Here is a 24736-nt window from a genome sequence, read left to right on the forward strand (position 1 = left end):
CGTGTCCTCGTGTCCAAACCTGTCCTCGTCCCCACCCACAAAAACTTGTTCGGCTGAAGGCATAGAGTTAAGTTCTTCTTTAGTAAATACAGAGATAAAATATTTATTAAAAAATACTACTCATCTCTTCGTCATTATCCGATATCTGACCTGTCTCGGTTTTTAATGGACCTATCCTTGCCCTAACCTTTGTTCGATATATCTGAGAAACCCCTTTAGGATTTGCATTTGCTTGGCCTGCTATACGAACGTCATAGTTTCTTTTTGCCCTCCTTATCTCGTTTTTAACATTTCTAACCTGATGTACGAATTCTTGTTCGAAACTGACTTCCCCATTCTTAATCTTTTTGTAACAAGCTCTCTTTCTGCCTATAAGGTTTTTCAGATCCTTTGTTATCCATTTCGGGTCATTTGCATTTGATCTATTCAATTTGTAAAGTATACTACGTGCCTGTGCTTTGCTTAGATTTTTTAATTTATTAAAATATAACTTATTTTTAAATAAGTTATATTTGAATCCAAATTGAAATCCCCTTTTTACATCACACATTGCTGGGTTCACGTCTTGCTCCAAGACCGGCCCACCCTCTATGCCCAAGACTTTTCAATCTATTTTACCCAAAAAATTTCTAAGGATATTAAAATTAGCTTTACGAAAATCTGGCACTTTAACAGAATTTTCTCCTGCAGATCTATTTCACTTTATGTTAAATCTGATTTCTTTGTTATCACTGTTCCTAGTTCACTCCCAATTTCGATGTCATTAATCTATGTTTCTTTGTTAGTTAACACCAAATCTAAAATATTATTTTCCCGTGTTAGTTCCTTAATGTGTTGAGTAAGAAAGCAATCGTCAATTAATTATTTAAAATCTTCTGCTTCATTATTCCCTGTTCTGTTAATCCAGTTTATTCCACTAAAATTAAAGTCTCCCATGACACAAATACTGTTAGACCTTGATGCTCTAGATATTTCATCCCATAGGCGCTTTGCTTCCATTCTATTTAAATTTGGTGGCCTATATATAACTCCTATTATAAGATTATTTGCTTTTTCGTTAAATTCTAGCCAAATAGTTTTGGCGTGTGGATTAGTTTTGATTCCCTCCTTGAGACTACATTTCAAATTGTCCCTTATAAAATATATCCCTCGTCTAATATAACTTTCTGTGTGTAATAGTTTAAATCCTATTATTTGATATTCAGCTAATAGTTCTCTATTTTCTACATTCATCCACGTTTCGGTAAGTGCAATAAAATCTATTTCTTCTGTACAGACAAGAGCATTTAAATCGTTTATTTTGTTTCTTAGACTCCTACTGTTCGTATAATATACCCTAATTGTATTGTTATTTTGAGGTTCCACTCCTTCCCTGATCATTTTGCCAAGTTGTTTCTCCCGCAAACACGTACTTTTATTACCTCCTTTCTCCATATCAATTCCCATACCACTATCTACTAACAGTTTAAACCCAAACAAATCCCTCCCGCAGAGGTTCCAACGAGTTGGCAACATCAACAACCCCAGCCCTCGATAGATGCACCCCATCCCGAGCATACAAGTTATTACTTCGATAGAAGTGTTCCCAGTTATCTATGAAAGATATTGCATTTGATTTGCAATATTCTTCCAGACGGCAGTTGACACCAAGTGCCTTCGACAACCATTCATTTCCAACTCCCTTTCTTGGAAGAATGCTACATATGATCGGGACTCCTCCCCTTGCTCTTAATTAATTCTATGACTGTCTTAAACCTCTGTATCAGTGCCTCACTCCTAACTCGTCCAACATCATTTCCTCCTGCACTGATACAAATAATGGGATTGTTCCCTTTTCCAGCCATAATATCATTCATGTTGTTCACTAATAATATCATTCATGCTGTTTACTCATAACATCATTCATGTGAACAACATGAATTATCCTTTTTTTTACGTTTCTACTCTTTTTACGTTTCTGGTTAAGAAAAACAGCTGCTCTTTTTACGTTTCTGGTTAAGAAAAACAGCTGCTCTTTTTACGTTTCTGGTTAGGAAAAACAGCTGCTCTTTTTACGTTTCTGGTTAAGAAAAACAGCTGCTCTTTTTACGTTTCTGGTTAAGAAAAACAGCTGCTCTTTTTACGTTTCTGGTTAGAAAAAACAGCTGCTCTTTTTACGTTTCTGGTTAAGAAAAACAGCTGCTCTTTTTACGTTTCTGGTTAGAAAAAACAGCTGCTCTTTTTACGTTTCTGGTTAAGAAAAACAGCTGCTCTTTTTACGTTTCTGGTTAGAAAAAACAGCTGCACTTTTTACGTTTCTGGTTAGAAAAAACAGCTGCTCTTTTTACGTTTCTGGTTAAGAAAAACAGCTGCTCTTTTTACGTTTCTGGTTAGAAAAAACAGCTGTTCTTTTTACGTTTCTGGTTAAGAAAAACAGCTGCTCTTTTTACGTTTCTGGTTAGAAAAAACAGCTGCACTTTTTACGTTTCTGGTTAGAAAAAACAGCTGCACTTTTTACGTTTCTGGTTAGGAAAAACAGCTGCACTTTTCACGTTTCTGATTAGGCAAAACAGCTGCTCTTTTTACGTTTTTGGTTAGGAAAAACAGCTGCTCTTTTTACGTTTCTGGTTAGGAAAAACAGCTGCTCTTTTTACGTTTCTGGTTAGGAAAAACAGCTGCACTTTTTACGTTTCTGGTTAGGAAAAACAGCTGCACTTTTTACGTTTCTGGTTAGGAAAAACAGCTGCACTTTTTACGTTTCTGATTAGGCAAAATGGATGTTGTATACATTTCTGGTTAGGAAACACAGTAGTATTTTTGACGTAATGGCAAATCGGGAGAATAGGTTGATTTTCTTAAGCCTTCAGCATCCAGCCTTTCAGTGAATAAAAGACTTTTATATAGTGTTGCAATATTTTATTCATGAATAAAATTACACGTGCCATTGTGCACAAAATAATTAGCAAATCACACGGCATAATAAATTAATAAAATTAATAAAAACTAATAATAATAATAAATACATAATAATATAAATTAATAAAAACAAATTCCAGATTAAACATCTATAATGCCAGGTATGCCTGCCTATTACACAGTATGCTGGGTATGTCAGCATGTTATAGAGTATGCTGAGTATGCCTACATGTTATAGAGTATGTTGAGTATGCCCACATGTTATATAGTATGCTGGGTATGTCAGCATGTTATAGAGTATGCTGAGTATGCCTACATGTTATAGAGTATGCTGAGTATGCCCACATGTTATATAGTATGCTGGGGTATGCCGGCATGTTATACAAAGGGGCCTTGCAAAGCAAACAGATAATTGTGCTATGTGAATTGTGATGAAACCTTTGTGTGCATTCATGACTACATGTGTGTGTGTGTGTGTGTGTGTGTGTGTGTGTGTGTGTGTGTGTGTGTGTGTGTGTGTGTGTGTGATTTATCTTATTGCTCTTCTTCCTCCTCTTCCTCCTCCTCTTCCTCCTCCTCTTCTTCCTCTTCTTCTTCTTCCTCTTCGTCTCCTTGTGGTGCTTCTTCAGCTCCTCCATTTCCATCTTCTTCTGGACCTCCATGTCCATTTTCCACTCTCACAACCACATGGCCATACCCGCCTGGTGGTACCGAGGATATTTGGAGTTAGGTTAGGTTAGGTTAGGTTAGGTTAGGTTAGGTTAGGTTAGGTTAAGTACACGACTTTCTTAGGTTAAGTAAGGCTAGGTTAACTACAAGCGCAGGTTTGGTTAGGTTACGTTAGATACGAGAGTTAGTTAGATTTGGTCAGGTTATGTTCAATAATAGGTTCATTTAGATACATGTGTAGGTTAAGTTAGGTTGGTTTAGACACATAATTAAGTTTGCTAGGTTAGGTTAGGGTATTCTAGGTCCACGAGCGGGCTACAGGTTACATATATATACTCACCTATTTGTACTCACCTATTTGTGCTTGCGGGGGTTGAGCTCTGGCTCTTTGGTCCCGCCTCTCAACTGTCAATCAACTGGTGTACAGATTCTTGAGCCTACTGGGCTCTATCGCACACATATGTGTGTGTGTATGTGTGTGTGAATGTTGGGTGATCTCCACAACCCACAGCAGAGTGTGTGTGTAGGTTACACGTCCAAATTGGTTTGAGTATCAGTTCAGTGTCTTCAAATTCCTTAGCAGTTTGAGTGGACTCCAGGCTGTGTTAGTTTTAGCGCATCGTGGGGCGATGTTTAATACGCGTGTCTGAGGTGATCCAGGACGCTGGTTCGATTCCACCGACCTGCTCCAATGATTTTCTCATAGATATATCAGTCTCTTGTGATAGCATTGTGCATATAATTGAATCTGAGTCAGAAGATTCTCAACTATTGCTCAATTGCTAGCAAATTATAATGTGCATATATTATTGTCACAAGGATTGCTATTGCAAAAAATAGCTAATATTATCATGACTGGTATCAAGCGTGGTAAGAGTTAGCGTGACCGATTGATTGTCTGTTGGACCGAGTTCGATTCCCAGATCGAGGAGATGGCACGCCACTCTCCCAACTGTTTACCGTCACGGAAGGCAGCAACTACCACACTGGTGCGGTCCAGCCTGGAGTTCAGCTCGAATTCCTAGAAGAATGTGTGTCCAGGGGGGACACACCATTCGGGGAACCGGTCGGCCGAGCGGACAGCACGCTGGACTTGTGATCCTGTGGTTCTGGGTTCGATCCCAGGCGCCGGCGAGAAACAATGGGCAGAGTTTCTTTCACCCTATGCCCCTGTTACCTAGCAGTAAATTAGGTACCTGGGTGTTAGTCAGCTGTCACGGGCTGCTTTCTGAGGGTGGAGGCCTGGTCGAGGACCGGGCCGCGGGGACACTAAAAAGCCCAAATAATTATCACAAGATAACCTCAAGAAGGGGTCTATAGACCCTCACTGACAGGCCCAATCGATGGAAAGTGGGGAGTACCTCTCGGACAGGAAACAGAGGGTCACGATGCAAGAAGAAAACACATTAATTGCGAACTCTCACGTTCAAAATATCATTTGTATCTTCATATCATATTCAGTATAATAAATATTGTTACGATACCAACCTGTAGAGGCACAGCAGCGACAATGGCCGCCAACGCCGGGGTGACCGACGCTGCCGCCGCTAAAGTGATCGTTGCCGAAAGAATTGCGACGGCCGCTCCTCCTCGAGTAGTCGTTGTTGGGGTTGCTTCTGCACCCGTTCACGATCTCCCGTTGGTTCGACCGGCAGGCTGTTGACTGACAGATTCCGTTGGCGCGCCGGCACGCCCTCAAGCTCCTGCACCCTGTTTGGATCGTGGGGCGTTTTCAAATAGAGGGTCCCACGCCGGGGTTGCATACTCGGTGATTAGTCTCACGTAGGGTGTAAACAATATACCAAAACAATGTGTGTATACAGCTCTGGAGTGGAAGGTCTCTTTGAAAATACACAACATTTTTCAAAATATACAACAAGGCTTATTTCAGAACTGAGTGGAAGAAACTACGAGAAATAACTCTGGGAACACACAGAAATCACAATTTGCGTGATGCATCAAATGAACAAATCCACAAGGGCCGTGACGAGGATTCGAACCTGCGTCCGAGAGCATCCCAGACGCTGCCTTAATCGAATGAGCTACGGCATGGTCAAAAAGTAGTTGAAACCGAAGTTCTACTGAACTTACTGGATCCTGCAGCCTCTCCGAGACACAACCCAGGATTTTACACAACTGCCCCCATGCACTCGAGCTATGTCAATAGGCCGTTCTCCCTCTTCGCCCTTACTTCATTACACACAGAAATCCCAATTGCGTGATGCATCAAATGAACAAATCCACAAGGGCCGTGGCGAGGTTTGTGCCTCGGAGAGGCTGCAGGATCCAGTAAGTTCAGTAGAACTTTGGTTTCAACTCCTTTTGACCATGTCGTAGCTCAGTCGATTAATTAAGGCAGCGTCTAGTATGCTCTCGGGCGCAGGTTCGAATCCTCGTCACGGCCCTTGTGGATTTGTTCAACTCTGAAAAATTAGACCTCACCAGACGGCAGGAAAGTATTAGGAAGTGAGACATGAAAACTGCATGCAAGATTTTCAAGGGAAAATAACATCATTGATAAAGTTGTAATATTTCCACAAAAGGATATATATATAAATGAAACTAAAGACATAAATTAAAGACAAATAAACTAGAGAAGAATCAGAAAGAATTTCTTTATTGCAAAGATTTTTTACATAAATGGAAGTGGTTGAAGGTAAAGGTAGTTTATATATATATATATATATATATATATATATATATATATATATATATATATATATATATATATATATATATATATATATATATATATATATATATAAATCTTTGCAATAAATAAATTCTTTCTGATTCTTCTTGCGTTAAATTTTGTAACTGATAGAGAGAGATAAGTAGAAAAATAGGATGTAGAGAGAAGAACAAATGGGGTGGATGGAGAATAACAGAGACAAAGGAAGGGAGCTAATTTACTTACTGCTGTCGTGTCCGAATCCTGAACCGGATCCGGATCTATAACTCCGTTCCTCCGGGCGTTTCCCTGAGAAACAAAACAATGTTATACATCTGATAGTAATTCGTCTTTACATATACTGTCTACATAACAATCCAGCAGCCTGACTTGTAAACAATGTGTCACAACTCTAGATAAGGAGTAGGCCTACCTTCAAGCACCTTCTAGACTTCTGCCTTAAGCTGTCAGAGGTAACTGAGGTAAAAACCAAAGGAAATTTTGATGGAAAAATAACCATTTTTCCCCATACTCTGTACTCATAGGCAAAAAAAAAAAACTTACTACCCCAGGAACAAAACTTGTGTGACATTCTAATATTACTAACCTCAAAATGTTTTGTCCAAGCAATTTGTTTTCGAGAAAATTATCTCGTATTAAAAGGTTCTCTATTACATGCATATCTAACTTCCTATAATGTTTAGTTCCAAGTACTTCGTTTCGCAAATCAATTATAATATCAGATTCACTCAGTTATATTAAGTAAACTATATTTGCCAGAGAATTCCCGAGAAAAGATATATATTCCTGCGTCTGTGCTGTCTAAATAGCATAAAAATCTCTACCACAAATAACGATATGAATGACTTTCTTATTTCAATTTAAACAGCTTAAAAAAAACTTATTTAAAGATTGCCTTATTCACGTTAAATGAAAAAATCCTTCTAAGACGATAGTACTTATAGCAAGGAATCCTAGCACAAGAACACGATATATTAGGCCTAATATAGTATATATGTGCTATACTAGGCCTAGGAAAGTTTGTCTGAATTTTCCCTTTTGTTTTTTTCGTACTATATAAAATTAATATCACAAAAAAGTGAATTTGTGTGGGCCCCAAGAATACATGTTGGTACTTTCGACCAAATAATGGCTATAAGTGGCTATTATTAATATAATATTGATAATATAACTTGGGCTATTCATTTTAGGAAAATAGGCTGAAAGAAATAGGATGAAATAGGATCAATTACTATTTATGAAGTGAAGAACTATAGAGTGCTGAGGCTAATTGACTCTCCAAGCCCTCCGATGACTGTGACTAGGATTCGTCAAGTACCTCCTCCACCACCTTACGAAACCTGTGCATCTCTCATCAATCAAGACGGCTTTATTTGCATTTTATTAACCCGTTGATGAGCTCTGAGGCACAACGATGTTGTTTATAAGCATAATAACATCGTGTTGTGAAAGTTTCTATGATAATTGAAAGATGTACAGGCTTCGTATGTCGTGGAGGAAATACTAGACGATTCCTGGTCTAAGGTTGTGTCTGCGGGATTGCTCAAAAGTGGCCCTGTTTTATGTCTGTGGCAGTGCACCGGCTCCCTGTATATGTCTGTGGCACTGCACCGGCTCCCTGTATATGTCTGTGGCACTGCACCGGCTCCCTGTATATGTCTGTGGCACTGCACCGGCTCCCTGTATATGTCTGTGGAACAACACTAACGACCCCCCCTTCATTTATGTGTCTGTTGAAAAGTCCCACAGACCACAAAGTTCATGTCTGTGGAACACCACCACAGACTCCCCAAGCTTGTGCCTGCAGTGAAATAGTGTTCAGTAATATGTCTGTGGCACACAGTCTTTGAGTCCTGTGTTGTGACTCTTGAAAGGTGCCACAGAACTCTTGCTCGGGGTCTGTGTTCTTGGCTATTTAATAGCGACACAGTTTCTCGTGGATACTTTCTTTCTCTCACTTTCCCACTCTGTCTCTCTCTGTTTTCGGCTCCATCATCTGCAAGGAAAAAAGAAAAGTGGTACAAATATTTTTACTGTGTGTGTGTGTGTGTGTGTGTGTGTGTGTGTGTGTGTGTGTGTGTGTGTGTGTGTGTGTGTGTGTGTGTGTGTGTGTGTGTGTGTGTGTGTGTGTGTGTGTGTGTGTAGACACATTGTGTAAATGTATAATTACACCAAATTTTATTTCCTGAGAATGAGCTTCAGCTATTGGGTTCTGCCTCTCCACCTTCAATCTGCTGATGTACTTGCTTGAGAACCAATCGCGTCGCCATACCTATACATAAAGCTATGTGTGGAGTCTTCCTTTACCCATATCGCCCCATAACATATTCTTATCACATTCTTAACACCTTCTTAACAATCTTCCTTTACCTCCATATCACTTCTTATTCCGACTGTTCCATTCTCAGTCAATGAATGTTCTTATGATGTCTCTTGTGCCTTATTAAGGTACTTAGATACCACTAGTGCCACCTTGCTTGTATTACTTGCCCTTCTATTACCTTGAGAACTTTGTATGTGGTAATCATGTTTCCCTTGATTTGTCTCTCTCTCTCTTTCTCTCTGCCTGTGACGTGAAAAATTATTTTAGACTTCCCACTTAAATCATACGTTTCAGCTCTGAGAGTTGTCTGAAGCCATTCATCGGAACTTTCTCCAGCTTCGTTTTGCGTTCAGGAGAGACCCTAGTACTCACCTAATTGTGCTTGCGGGGGTTGAGCCTCGGCTCTTTGGTCTCGCCTCTCATTTGTCAGTCATCTAAGTGAGTATGAATGTAAAATGTATGCGAGTGAATGTGTATAATCACAAATATATATATATATATATATATATATATATATATATATATATATATATATATATATATATATATATATATACATATATATATATATATATATATATATATATATATATATACATATATATATATATATATATATATATATATATATATATATATATATACATATATATATATATATATATATATATATATATATATATATATATATATATATATATATATATATATATATATATAACACTTTATGTGCCATTCACTCTGAAGGAGCTTTTCTGACTCCTGTTAGTAGATGTAGAACTTTCCTCTACCCTTCCTACAACCCAGAGTAAGGTTCATGGTAAGCCTTACCCTTAACAATGTCCCTGGGTGGGTACAGGAGTAGAAGACTCCTGACTCCTGTTAGCAGGCTGTGAGCTTCCTCTTCCCATAATTTAAGTTAAACCCACTAGTTTTACAATAGGGGTAAAAGGCTATTAACCGTTGTTAGAAAGCTAAGACCTTTCCCTTCACTCAGCTCACAAACTGAGCTGAACAAATCACATTCACCCAATACATGAATTATTGCAAACTATGTCAAAACCTTAACAGACAAATATATAAACTCAAAAGATACTAAAAAAAAAAAATGGGATAGACATTGCTAAAAATTTTGGTTTATAAACTAGGACGTGCATGGTCTGTGGCAACAAACACACCGCGTTGTTTACTCTAGGTTGACTTTCATGTATTTAAGCTGTCGAGGTAAATGAATTGATGATGTAAACCAGCTCACACTTGTGTAGATATCCGCCTCTGTGATCCGATAACAGATGCGTTCACGTTTTATATATATATATATATATATATATCCAAACAAAATTCGAACCAATGCGGAAATTGGTGAGAGTTCCAGGCTGAATATTCAGACATTTCTCTACAATATTCTTGATTTCCATAAAAATATCTGGCTTGTTTTAGTCATTATGATTAAGAATAGATTTGCCCGTCGCCTGCCCCTGAGGGGACAGTATAAGAGGTGGGGGGGGGGGGGAGACTACAGCAAGGCGTCTCAAGATCAGTTCTCTGACTTACCTCACCGGAAGATATGTTTCCGCTCGGTTCTTCTTCTGGCACGGGTTCGTCCGTGTTGGTGACCCCAACACCATGCGGGTTGGTAACCGCAACACCGTCCGGGTTGGTGACCGCAACACCGTGCGGGTTTCTGGCCCCAGCACCGTTCTGGCCGTTCACCATGGTCACCAGGAAGCCGCAGAGGAGCGTCAGCACAAACATTGGCTTCATGGTGGTGATGTCTCGGGTCTGGTTGCTGTTGAGACTGTTGCTGCACCCAACAGGCTGTCTATTGGTTTCCCTGACTTCAGTTAGGTCGCCTCCTGGTGGCCGGCCGTCAGCGGTGGTGTGTGACTGGTGACTGGTGGCTTCAGCAGCTGATACACCTGTCTTATACCCACTGAACCTTTAGCCGCCTCTAAACACAAGCACCTGTGGCAAAGGCAGGTGACAGTTGAACAAATTGAAAGCTCGAAGGTATTCCTCGTAAATTTCCAGTCGGCTATGTGAGTGCCACGTTGCTGGATCCACGTTCAACAGCAGGCACTGAACTCTCCCTCAGGTCAACCCATTTAGGGTCATGAAGTTGTTTATAACATGCTTAAAGCAATACTATTCAATAATATAAAAAAAATGAGCTTCATGAAGTTCAAATTACATTCAATAAATCATTTGCGTTTAATATTCCTTCATTCCCCCAAAATTCATGTTAGACTTTTTTTCTTCGTTTTTTAATATTTTTGATTAACTGTTCTTGCTTGGTGCTACGAATTCTTTTTTGTCAGTTCTTTTATTGTGTCTCATTGTTTTCATGTTGTTGGGACATGAATTAAACCTGTTTGACCCATCGAGAGCCCAAAGGCTAACGGCTTGCTATCCGATATAAGTTATAACTCACTCCTTCATACGTATTTACTACTGGGTGACCAGAGGCATCAGGTGTAGAAAGCCTTTGGGCGAACGCGTCACATTTCTATAGTTTTCAAAAATCAAAGTTCAACACAAAGACAACCATCGTCGTTGTGTCAAGAAACTATTAGTATTATACGATATCGTCAGCGCAGTAGTTAGCCCAGTCAATCCACAACCTATTGAGCCTGGTTAGATTTCTTGATTAAATTCCCATCTAATCCAACTATTAGTAGTAGTGGTAGTAGTAATAAATTACAATATCTTTATCATAATCTTCCTCCTGCTCTCTCACAAGATAAAAAGAAAAAATCCCAAGCTTTCTCTTGGGGTTACAGCGTCACAACATGGCTGCTTGTCCAAAATTCTGAGTGTCATTCTATTTATTCTATTTTTCTCTCGGCGCTCAGAAACTGTTTTTCTATTGCATTATTGGTCCCATGTTGCTCTGGGAAGATGAGGTAATTTATGAGGAGAGAGCGCCCAACCAGTGTGTTTATGTGGCACTTGGAAGGGTTTATGAGAAAAAGGAACTTGAATATGAGGACAAGAAGCTGGGATATGAGGACAAGGAGTTGGGATTTAAGGACAAGGAGCCGGGAAATGAGGACAAGGAACTGAGAAATGATAACAACGCTGTGGGATATGAGGACAAAGAGATGGGAAATAAGAACGGAGTGAAGGAATGTTGTAATGAACACAACATTTGAATCATCGGGGGATTGAACACCTACCCAGCAAGAAACAAGATCGTCACTCAACCGACAACTCCATCAGTAGACAATAAGTCACAACAACGGGGCTGCGAATTAAACCCTCTATCCCACACATCCAGATGGATAGGTCATATGTCCTCCAGATGGATAGGTCCTCCGGAAACTGTAAATTATCGTTCTTGAAAATTCTGAGTTGTGTTAGATAGAATTCTGATAATTCTGAATTCTTTTTTTTTTATTTATTAAATATAAGACTTTCCGTGGTGAAAATTCAGACTTCACTTGAGTCCGCCAAGTCTTGGGAGATGAAGCTGGATGTATTCGAAGTGTTAGACTATTACGATGTTCAAAGTCTATTAGTGTTTTAGAACCTTACGATGTTCTAAGACACTAATTCAATATTTCCCACCCACGTTTTTCATTCTTGCTGTCTTCATCATAAATTAACTCTCGAACACTAGAATGAAAAGTAAACTGCATGACGTAAATGCATCCATTCCCATGTCTAACCTACACTTGAAACAATCATACATGTCTAGTCTACGCTTGTAACAATCAAATGCTATGACGTTTATTATGTTACCCGGTTAAGCTTTGATCACTGTATCGTAAATTGACATAACAGTCCTTAATTGAGATCCGAGATGAATTACGCATGTGTATCACGCCACATATCACGTGTATCACGCCACTTGAACATGTGTTGTGCCACACACCCGCAGAGACTTGTGATGCTGCGTACATGTTGGGATTCAAACGAGAATGAATATATTTAGGAATGGCTTCGCTCTCTCATCACCAGGCCCGTGTGGAGAGCAAGTTTGGGGGTGTGTTGAATGAGTGGTTCACGAGGGCAGCGATGAGTCGTTGCGGAATGAGATGAATAACGTATGTTACTCATCTTCGTTGTATGTGTCGATTCCTTAACGTTTTGGCATTTTAGGAGAGCCTGGTGGAGACGAAGACCCAAGTGTGTGTTCGGGATTATAGCACTTCGTCAAAAGGAAGAAACTTATCTGGAGAAAGCTTGTAGGAATGGTCAAGAATTCCTTGTGTGTTAATTTATAAATGTGAAAATAATTTCAAGTCTTCTGTTTACAGAACACCAACCAAGGTTGGGTCTTGTGTACACTTTTACTCATCAGATCATTGAACAGTAAAACAAGATGTATTTTCTTCAATTTTATTTTAGAGTTTTAAGGATATGTAGTCATGAGTTTATATAAATTAGTGATATATAGTGTAACTAGTATGTTATTACTTAATATAGTTGCTACATCTATTTTACTTTAAATTAAAATACCCTGTCTAATACCCTAAAATAAAAATTGATACAGCCAGCCCAATTACTCGAAACACTTTCTTTAATTCGAAAAAGAAAGAATACAATATTAAAGAACACAGAAATTCTGCCATTTTATGATAACTTCTGTGGAATTCCTAAATTAATAAAGCAAATTAAAATCAATGTCGCTCTAAGGAATCCTGATATCATACAAAAAATACTCTGATTAAAAAATTCCCAAAATAGTTGTAATGGATGTGTGTATATATAATTCCATGTGAAGATTGTAAATAAGTTCTGTGTTGGACAAACAGATAATCATCTTGAGAAAATAATAAGAGAACGCAAAATACAGCCTAAGAACAGGTCCACAGTCTAATACATTATTTGCATGATTTGTATTGGAGATTTAATACAAAAACACACTTATGTATATATGTGTATTTCATGTAAAGATGTGAACTACACCAAGTCTTTCGCACTCTTCTGAGTGCATTATCGAGGTCTGAGTACATGGTCAGGACGAGTCTTTCATCTCAGCAACTAACCATATACTTGATCATACACTCATGAGAGTGGAATCCCCAGCAAACACAAAACGAAACTGTTCACTCCAGGACGGACCGAAACGTCGTCGTCCCTTCAACTTCTAGTGTGTGGTCTGGTCAACATACTTCAGCCACGTTATTGTGACTCATCGCCTGCAAACTGTTCCTATTTTCCACTTGTTACAACTTGTAATAAAGTTGCTATATCTTGTTATAACTTTTTATGACGCATTAGAACGTTAATACAACTTGCTAATATTGGTTGTTACAACTTGTTAGTAGGTGTTAAAAACCTGTTCAGAAGTTGTAGGAACGTCGTACTTTCGACGTGTGTTTGGCGGGGAACGACTTTGGTGCTTGTTATGGATCAATAATGTTTGATTTTGACATTTATCATGATAAATCATTTATGTTCATACTGTAACTTCTTTCATCAGTTATCGGGAGATTAACATCATGTCCATTTGTTTTCTAGTATATAAGGTCTGAGTTAATTGTATCATGCTGTAATGTGCTTGTATAATATATTTTTGTTAATGCTATTGCATGTTTATTAATGTAAAGGGGGGGGGGTTATCTTGAGATGATTTCGGGGCTTAGTGTCCCCGCGGCCCGGTCCTCGACCAGGCCTCCACCCCCAGGAAGCAGCCCGTGACAGCTGACTAACACCCAGGTACCTATTTACTGCTAGGTAACAGGGGCATAGGGTGAAAGAAACTCTGCCCATCGTTTCTCGCCGGCTCAATTTCTGTTTTTGCTCAATTAACATAGATAATTCTCTGGTTAGACCATTATTTACATACCCATCTATTCGTTTAACTTTTAAAATAGTGATCAGTTCTTTTATATAATAATATTGTGTTATTTCATTCTGGTGCTTCTTAGCTGCCTGTATTTCATTTATTTGTTTGTATGTTCCTTTGTTACCCTTACTTAAAGTATATTGCTTTGCATATTAAGTGGTTGACTTATTTATCCCTAGACAAATGTAGTTGGCAAGGCCGCATTTATATCTATTTTAGAACTACAGAAGCAAAGGAACCATACCCAGAGATCAAGGGTCATAACAGTGCTCAACTGTTGAGCACGAAGGTCGTTCAGACCAACTTTAAGGTTAAAGGAACCATACCCAGAGATCAAGGGTCAGAAGCAAAGGAACCATACCCAGAGGTCAAGGGTCAGAAGCAAAGGAACCATACCCAGAGGTCAAGGGTCAGAAGCAAAGTAACCATACCCAGAGGTCAAGGGTCAGAAGCAAAGGAACCATACCCAGAGGTCAAGGGTCATAACAGTGCTCAACTGTTGAGCACGAAGGTCGTTCAGATCAACTTTAAGGTTAGTTAGTTACTCGCCTATGTTGGTGACTCCTCTCGCAGGGGCGATGACCAAACAGTTGCATATTTTACGCAGCAAATAAACAAGAAAATGAGACTGCGTACACAGCCCAGCCCGTTAATTATATTCAGACAAGCACCCCGTAAACAATTATAATTGTTTTACCTAACCAGAAACGCAGGAGCCCAAACGTCCCTCGTAACATATTAAGGCAGATTCATAGAAAAAGTCAATATTATTATGCTTTAATTTGTAATAATACGTCATATTTTTTACGGATTGGTCGATTCCGTACACATTACGAGACATTAAGTGAGAGGATAGGTTACTAGGGAACAGCCTTGAGTAAGGAGTTTAAGTTGTAACTCGATAAGCCCTTGATTGTCAACTGAGGCGGTCTATGGTACTCATAATAGGCCTTGCTGAGCTGGGACTTCCAGGGGTATAACTTGCCTCTATTCCACAGGTATAATTGGCTACTATTACATAGGTATAATTTGGTTCAATTTCATAGGTATAATTGGCTACTATTACAGAGGTATAATTTGGTTCCATTCCATAGGTATAATTGGTTACTATTACATAGGTATAATTTGGTTCCATTCCATGAGAAAAAAATCTGGTGCTATTCCATGGGTATAATTTGCCTCTAATCCATTGGTATAATTTGGTACTATTCCTGTGTATAATTTGGCTCCAGTCCATGGGTAGAATATGCCTTTATTCTACGGGCATAATTTAGTTCTATTCAGTGAGTAAAATATGTCATTATTTCATGGGTATAATGTGTCACTATTTCATGGGTATAATTTATCACTATTTCATAGGAAATTTGTCACTATTTCATAGGGTATAATTTGTCACTATTTCATGTGATAATTTATCACTATTTCATAGGAAATTTGTCACTATTTCATGGGAATAATTTGTCACTATTTCATGTGATAATTTGTCACTATTTCATGGAGGTATAATTTGTCACTATTTCATGTGATAATTTGTCACTATTTCATGGAGGTATAATTTGTCACTATTTCATGGAGGTATAATTTGTCACTATTTCATGTGATAATTTGTCACTATTTCATTGAGGTATAATTTGTCACTATTTCATGTGATAATTTGTCACTATTTCATGTGATAATTTGTCACTATTTCATGTGATAATTTGTCACTATTTCATGGAGGTATAATTTGTCACTATTTCATGGAGGTATAATTTGTCACTATTTCATGTGATAATTTGTCACTATTTCATGTGATAATTTGTCACTATTTCATGTGATAATTTGTCACTATTTCATGGGTATATTTTGGCAACTTTTCACGGGAATAATTTGGTTTAAACAAGAAGAAAAGTAGCCTCAATAATACAAATTCCAAGTTTGGAACAATTTCTGATTAAAATATATGTATTTCAGTTTAAGTAAACAATCAATATAAAGTGACTGAGAAGCAATAGGAAATATTTACATTCACACATCTTGTACTATTAATTATTGTGGTGAGGGGACACGTTAGTGTGTTTGTATTCCCCTAGTTGTGCTGGCGGGGGTTGAGCTCTGGCTCTTTCGGCCCGCTTCTCAACTGTCAATCAGTCAACTGTTACTAAGTATTATTTTTTTTTCTCAAACACACACACACACACACACACACACACACACACACACACACACACACACACACACACACACACACACACACACACACACACACACACACACACACACAAACAACCAGGAAGCAGCCCGTGACAGCTGTCTAACTCCCAGGTACTTATTTACTGCTAGAAAACAGGGGCATCAGGGTGAAAGAAATTCTTCCCTTCCGTTTCCACCTGCGGCCGGGATCGAACCCGGACCCTGGGATTACAAGTCCCGTGCGCTGTCCATTCAGCCACGGCTCCCTGTGTATGTGCGTGTGTGTGTGTGTGTGTGTGTGTGTGTGTGTGTGTGTGTGTGTGTGTGTGTGTGTGTGTGTGTGTGTGTGTGTGTGTGTGTGTGTGTGTGTGTGTGTGTGTGTGTGTGTGTGTGTGTGTGTGTGTGTGTGTGTGTGTGTGTGTGTGTGTGTGTGTGTGTGAATAACAGCGGGGGGGTCTAGAGTGGGGAAGAACACATGGGATGAACACCGTGGAAACAGTCACGTGGCGGACCAGACTGTTGGTGATGTGTTCATGTACTCGTGTTCCTCACCACCACCACGTCACGGCCTCGCCTACGCGCGCGCTCATGCTGCTCTGCTTTACATCTTCATCTTTATTTCAAACCTGTTTACACACACACACACAAACGCAGGCGATGAGTCACAATAACGTGGCTGAAGCATGTTGACCAGACCACACACTAGAAGTTGAAGGGACGACGACGTTTCGGTCCGTCCTGGACCATTCTCAAGTCGATACATTATCAATCGACTTGAGAATGGTCCAGGACGGACCGAAACGTCGTCGTCCCTTCAACTTCTACTGTGTGGTCTGGTCAACACATACAAATCTCCTCTTACTAAGAGCACGTGATCACGTGACCACTGGGTGTTCAGTACCAAATTCTCTCAGCTTGTACAAAGTTACATTTTCTCAGCTTGGGTACAATACCACATCCTCAGCTTGAATACATGTGCATATTCTCAGCTTGTGCACAGGACCCCTTCCTAAGTGCACAGTACTACACCGTCAACATGAGCCCATCAAATGTATCTTAGTGTGTCAAGATAAGGGCGCCACCGCCAGGCTCTTGTCTTGAAATACCTATAGATACATTTGATTTCATTTGAAATTATATTACACAAGATTGTTGCAAGATTAGTTACAAAGAAGGAGTAAAGCTAACACCCAGTGTGCACATTGAGTGTATGTGTTCTCCCTCTGTATTATCGCATTGATGCCTGATACAAATGTATCTGGCTGCTCTTGGGTCTCTTGTTGTTTTGATGAGCCTAGAACACAAATCATTGAGAAAAAAACACTCCTGGTACTTTTACCTCAGGTACGCCAAAGCAATGGGATTGTAACATTGTACTGATTAACTAATTCTCTGTATTTACGGATCTAAGCTGATTCCCTGTATGTGGCAGCACCTCCTATATAGATACCCTACATGAAAGTCAATGTAGATGAACGAGTAGATCAACAGCCTGTAGGTCTTCCAGGGGTGCAATATAATCCTGTCTGGATTACCAGCGGGATTTACCAAAAAACTAAATGTTTTTAACTTGGGCAGAAAGAACATTGTCTTTATTGATATTGATCGTCATTTTCCCCCTCACCTTACTCTTATAAACATTCGTGCTACGAACAGCATTTATGGCTGTTATGTGCGAGTGTGAGAGTAACTCTAGCACACACTCAGAACACGCGGGGTCATAGAGCTAGAGCTCGATCCTGCAGGCACAAATAGGTGAGTATACACACACACTGACATACACATCCCCAACACCACCTCACGTCGCTGGAAGACAGAAGAGCCCGGGAAGACATGATCACCACATACACAATTATCAGGGGAATTGACAGGGTAGACATGGATGGGTTATTTAACACGGGTGGTACACCCACAAGGGGACACAGGTGGAAGCTGAGTACCCAAATGAGCCACGGAGATATTAGAAAGAACTTTTTCAGTGTCAGAATAGTTAGTAAATGGAATGCATTAGGCAGTGATGTGGTGGAGGCTGACTCCATACACAGTTTCAAAGGTTGATATGATGGCGCTTGAGAAGCTCAGGAATCTGTACACCTGTAGATTGACTGTTGAGAGGCAGGACCAAAAAGCCAAAGATCAACCACCGCAAGCACAACTAGGTGAGTACACACACTCACACACACACACACACACACACACACACACACACACACACACACACACACACACACACACACACACACACACACACACACACACACACACACACACACACACACACACACACACACACAAGAATAAAGCAGGACAGAGAAAGCAGGGCAGACTGTATTTTTCAGGACAGCCGAAAAGCCTTTGATACAGTACTGCACAGGAGATACCTATTCAAGCTTGACAGGCAGACTGGAGTAAGCGGAAAAACCCTAACTACTTAGGTAAGGAATTACTTAACTGGCAGGAGCCAGAGAATAACAGTCAGGGGCGAGACGTGAGACTGGTGAACCGTAACGAGTGAAGTACCGCAAGGATCGGTGCTGGGACCAGTTCTATTTCTTATATAAGTGAACGACATGTATACAGGAGTCGACTTCTATATGTCGATGCTCGCGGGTGACACGAAGTTAACGAGATGAATTGTGCCAGATGAGGATTGTAGGATCCTCCAAGAGGACTTGATCAAGCTGCAGAGAAGATAAGATAAATGGCTACTTTAGTTCAACACGTGCAAGTGTAAGGTTATGGAAATGGGACTAGGTGACAGGAGACCAAATGGTCAGTACACAATGAAGGGAAACTACCTATCCGTGACGATTCGAGAAAGGTACCTGGGAGAGGACGTAACACCAAATCTAACTCCCGAGGCACATATAAATCGGATAACGACAGCAGCGTACACTATACTGGCAAAAGTTAAAACGTCATTCAGAAACCCAAGTAAGGATGCATTTAGAGCACTTTACACTGCCTTCGTAAGATCAGTCTTCAAGTGTGCATCCCCATCATGGAGACCCCACTTGAAGAAACACATTACGGTTGGAAAAGATTTAGAAATTTCCGACGAGGCTCGTCCCAAAGTTACGAAGAATGGGATATGATGAGCGTCTGAAGGAACTGAACCTGACTACGCTAGAAACAAAGATGGGAGCGGGAAGATATGATAGCAACATATAAAATACATCGGGAGATTTACAAAATGGAAATAGACGAAATGTTCACACGGAATACTAACATGACACGGGGACATAGGTGGAAGCTGCAAACTCAGGTAAGTCATAGAGATATTAGAAAGTTTTCTTTTAGCGTGAGAATAGTGAGTAAATGAAATGAACTAAAGAAGCACGTTGATAGTTAATTTTCACAACTATGAAGAGCAAACAATATTCATACTTTTAATACTAAATATGATAGAGATAAAGGACAGGAGTCACTGCTTTAAACAACCGGCCGCTAGAAAGGCGGGATCCAAGACCCAGTGCTCGATCCCGCAGGCACAAATAGGCTAGTTCACAGACTGACTACACACACTCACATACACACAAGCACGCCGGTGGCTGTGTGGATAGCACGCTGGACACGTAATCCTGTGGCCCGGGTTCGATTCCCGGCTCAGGCGAGAAACAATGGGCAGACTTTCTTTCACCCCTGATGCCACTGTTACCTAACAGTAAATAGGTACCTGGGAGATAGACAGCTGTTACGGGCTGCTCCCTGTGTGTGTGTGTGTGTGTGTGTGTGTGTGTGTGTGTGTGTGTGTGTGTGTGTGTGTGTGTGTGTGTGTGTGTGTGTGTGTGTGTGTGAAAAAAATAGTAGTTAGTAACAGTTGATTGATTGACAGTTGAGAGACGGGCCGAAAGAGCAGAGCTCAACCCCCGCAAGCCAACTAGGTGAATACAACTAGGTGAATACACACACACACACACACACCACACACACACACACACACACACACACACACACACACACACACACACACACACACACACACACACACACACACACACACACACACACACACACACACACACACTACACAATACAGCACAAGTGTAACAGGAGGTAGCGACGTGGCGGGTGTGTCAGTGGCAGGTGGAAACCGAAGAGGGGGTCGGGCGGGGGTCGTCGAGGCCAAACATATACAGACATTATTCATCTCAACAGAAGTGACAGAACACTTTGTTCTTCACCTGTGATGATTACCGCTCTCTCCAACCTCCATGCATACATATAGACACTAGCTTGGTTACAGCGGTATATATATATATATATATATATATATATATATATATATATATATATATATATATATATATATATATATATATATATATATATATATATATATATATATATATATATATACACACACCACATTTGAAAGCTGAAATATATTGCTTCAATATTTCACCTTTCTCAAATGGGGTCGATTTTCATTTAATAGTTGAGCGTTATTGATCTCTTTACGTATATATATGAAAAAAAAAATGATGCAAAGGGTTGACCTGCACCTGTTTTTCCCCAAAAAATATAAATATTTCATTCACCGTGACAATCGGAGTCTCGAACCGCAGACCACATAAACCATAGGCCGCAGCTCTACCTACCGAGCCACCATTAAAAATGAAGGTGTTCATTTTTGGTGTTCATTAATTCAGGTGTTCGTGAATTAAAAAGGTAAATATATACTTCAGTGCCTCTGAAGTATTCCAGAGGCACTTACTTGTTGCCCAGCTGGATCTTTAAACCTCCCCTGAGGCATTCTGAATTTCAAATCTTTGGATATTTGACCTATATAGAATTTATTACCATCTTTGTAATATAGATGTAATAATATAGAAAAATTTCAACAAATTGATTGGGAGAGGTCTTCTTCAATAACTAATTATAAAATCATTTTCAACAGAAACACTATTAAATCTGTATTAATTCAAATCACAAATCCATTCAATGTGGACATTAGTATTGGTTTATACAATTTGGATCCGTTTTTAATTTATTAACTAAAAACTAGTTGAATAGGAGTATTAATATACAGTTATCTCAATAATATCTGCTTGGCCTTGTTGCTTCCTGGAACTCACATGTATTGGCTAATGAGTCTTTTGCAGTTTCCTCCAATATTGGTGATCCCAAGACAATATTTCTTCACCCGACTTTACCTCATTCCTCTCTATATATCTACCACTGACTTGTATTATTCATTCTTCTGAAGATGTATTGATTAATACGAAAGTAGTTCAGGAATTTCCTGTTTCATTTTCCTCGTGGTCAGACATTTTCACATTTTCACACTTTTAATCACGTGTTCAATTATTCGTGATTTACACACACACACACACACACACACATACACACACACACACACACACACACACACACACACACACACACACACACACACACACACACACACACACACACACACACACACACACACACATACACACACACACACACACACATACATACATATATATATATATATATATATATATATATATATATATATATATATATATATATATATATATATATATATAATAATGAAGATGTACTTTCCATTTCTTAGAGCTACTTACCTGTAGCTCTAAGAGAGAATGTCTGTCTTTCTTTCTGTCTAGAGATGGAGGTTAGAGGTTAGGGGCTAGTCTCACCCAAATTCACGGGAAATGGTCTGGTACGAGACCGTTATTGACTGGTCGGAGTAGGCCTAAGTTAAAGGCCTTAAGAAATATTAACAATTATAAACACCCCTAGACCCCATTTTCAGTCTTAATTAGAGTCGGTTATGAAATATGGCGTGTAATTACCGTGGAATTATTACTGGAAAAATCATAGGTAAAGTAAAGCATGGGGTGTGAGATCTGTAGGCCCATGCCACACCTCCTCATCCTTGGTTGTGTCTTCACTTGCTCCAGCTAACTTGTATACACTTCATCTCAATAATATTGCGATTTCAATGCGATTTGACTGTTGGCGTAAGAGTGTGAACGCCATTACTGTAGGTCCCAGTGTGGTCGGGTTGGCTGTAAAATCCTGGTTGGGGGCCCCGGTTTGGGGCCTCCAGAACCTCCCAGAGAGCTCAGTAGATGTCGGGGTTGATCAACTTTGATACGACCGTGGCCGAGTCAGTTAAGGCAGGCGTCTGGGGGATCACCAGGTCGCGAGTTCGAGGCATTCCATGGCCTCAAAAAGTGTAGAAGAGCAACATGAGAGGGAGGAGAGTGGAACCGGGAGATGTGCGGCACACAATAGGAGGTTCTTTCGTTAAAGATTTTCTCAGGTTAAAGTTTGTGGGTGAGTCTTGATAGTTATAATACGAGTTAATTACTCATGTTGGGGATGCCTGCATAGCTGAGTAAGGAGAAGCATCGGTAGTTTTCAACCTATATACAGTCTTCAGGGCTTGGGGACTAGAACTCTTGGAACCGAGTACGGGTAAACCACAGGTACAGGTAAGCACCTGCTTCATTACATGAACATAACTGAATATAAAACTGCCATCAGCTTTTTCTTGGTGGTAATGAAAAGTGAAGAGCCATAACACACTGTGATCTCTGTGTATGGTACCTATAAGCTAATCAAACTGAGTGAGAATGAATTCTGCCTAGAAAGAAACCTTAGAAGAACCCTCCTTATCTAGCTAAGCCTCTCATCCCACTACAAAACTTTGAATCATCTTGTATGCCATGTTGTATGTTAATTGTATGCCACAAAAGTCTGACAAATATTTTACGCTGGTATATCTTTACATGACTTCAATATGCACAAGGTGGGCCCGATTTGATTGACCTCTGACCTCAACAATTACAGAACCAAAGTCACCACAAAATCTGCTGTAAATAGCGAGATCAACAGAGGCACCTTAGACTATCATGCCCCGCCCTCATCTACACCAAGTCATGTCGCCCGTAGCAACAACCCAGGCTGACGTGGCGGAGGAAAATTAATACCTTGCCAGCATCACTCAACACCTGTAGCGGATACACAAACACCCACAGCACGTACAGGTGCGATGCCCCGGGGAAGGTTAAACACCTGACGGGGCCGCTGCAGATGTCACCTGAGCACTATAGGAAATATTTGTCCTAAGGGGATCATACTGTTTCTAGCTCATACGTGTGCAGAGATACAAATATACAGGAAGGGGGTAATTGAGAGATGATAGAGTGCATATGTGTGTATGGAAGATAACATGCTGTGGTGACGCATGCTCTGGTATAATTGCCAAGATGAACAGGGTGCAGTGATGTATTCGACAGACAAAATGGGCGTTGGTGCACAGCTGCGGTGGGAAGAGAACAATATATATATATATATATATATATATATATATATATATATATATATATATATATATATATATATATATACAAAACATTAATATAGTAGTAGTATACTTTGGTAGCAGTCTTTCTTATAGACATATGTTACAGAATATGACAGAAAGGGTGATATTAATGATTCTAGCACGAATCTTCTCCATATTTATTATGGTCTTCACTTGAGAAGAAAACTGAAAAGTTAACTCTCCAAAGTTTCTTTTACAGTTTCTTTGTGGCTGAACACTAAGTCCGGCTACAAGTCCGCATTTCATTGATCCAGTCAACATTTTCAAAGGCAGAGCAGAGGTGAATACAGTTTAGCTGGATCAATTGAATATATAACCCAGAGTGAAGTGAAGTAAGGAGGCTGTAGTGGGCTAATAGGCCTACTACAGCCTCCTTACTTCCTATGTTCTCATGGTGACTGGACAATATATATATATATATATATATATATATATATATATATATATATATATATATATATATATATATATATATATATATATATATCCTGCATGTTCCTAGCCCCAAAGACAGAGGAATTTATGTTAAGTGTTAGCTGGCCGTTGATAGTTGGTTTGATATGCATTGCTTTGCTAATGTCTAATCTTCCACTGTCGAAGTCGATTATTTCAGAGGGATTTGTCAGGATATCTCTGGAGATTATCGGGTTGTGTAGATATTATGTGTTCTCTGATGGGAACTTCCTGTTTGTGAATTGGTGAGGACCTTGAAACCGATGTTGTTGTATTGCCTATATATTGAAATCGTTGGTGTCTGTCATCATATTCAGCAATTAAACCATTAATTTCCTTAATTATTTTTAATTGATATACATTTGCAGCAGTATTATATTTATTTATAAT

At 39.6% G+C, this 24736-nt stretch overlaps 1 protein-coding gene across 1 annotated transcript; it reads right to left on the reverse strand.

The window, feature by feature from the left end:
• Positions 1–2873: 2873 nt before the first annotated feature.
• On the reverse strand, positions 2874–10469 carry LOC138350356 (uncharacterized). The gene is made up of 4 exons (XM_069300985.1): positions 10139–10469; positions 6482–6544; positions 5053–5274; positions 2874–3596 (listed from the first exon to the last, which is right to left on the reverse strand). The coding sequence occupies exons 1-4, from the start codon at positions 10341–10343 to the stop codon at positions 3430–3432; spliced, it is 657 nt and encodes a 218-aa protein (XP_069157086.1). The 5' UTR covers positions 10344–10469; the 3' UTR covers positions 2874–3429.
• Positions 10470–24736: the final 14267 nt, after the last annotated feature.

Source organism: Procambarus clarkii, chromosome 45 (genome assembly GCF_040958095.1).
Source record: "Procambarus clarkii isolate CNS0578487 chromosome 45, FALCON_Pclarkii_2.0, whole genome shotgun sequence".
Lineage (NCBI taxonomy): Eukaryota > Metazoa > Arthropoda > Malacostraca > Decapoda > Cambaridae > Procambarus > Procambarus clarkii.

Excerpts from the sequence above, each read along its gene's own strand:
- LOC138350356 (XM_069300985.1), bottom strand. The coding sequence starts at position 10,343 with ATGAAGCCAATGTTTGTGCTGACGCTCCTCTGCGGCTTCCTGGTGACC. Across the intron at positions 5,275-6,481 it reads AGGATTCGGACACGACAGCA|GGTGCAGGAGCTTGAGGGCG; the intron begins GTAAGTAAATTA and ends CGATCCAAACAG. Across the intron at positions 3,597-5,052 it reads TCGCTGCTGTGCCTCTACAG|GCGGGTATGGCCATGTGGTT; the intron begins GTTGGTATCGTA and ends CGGTACCACCAG.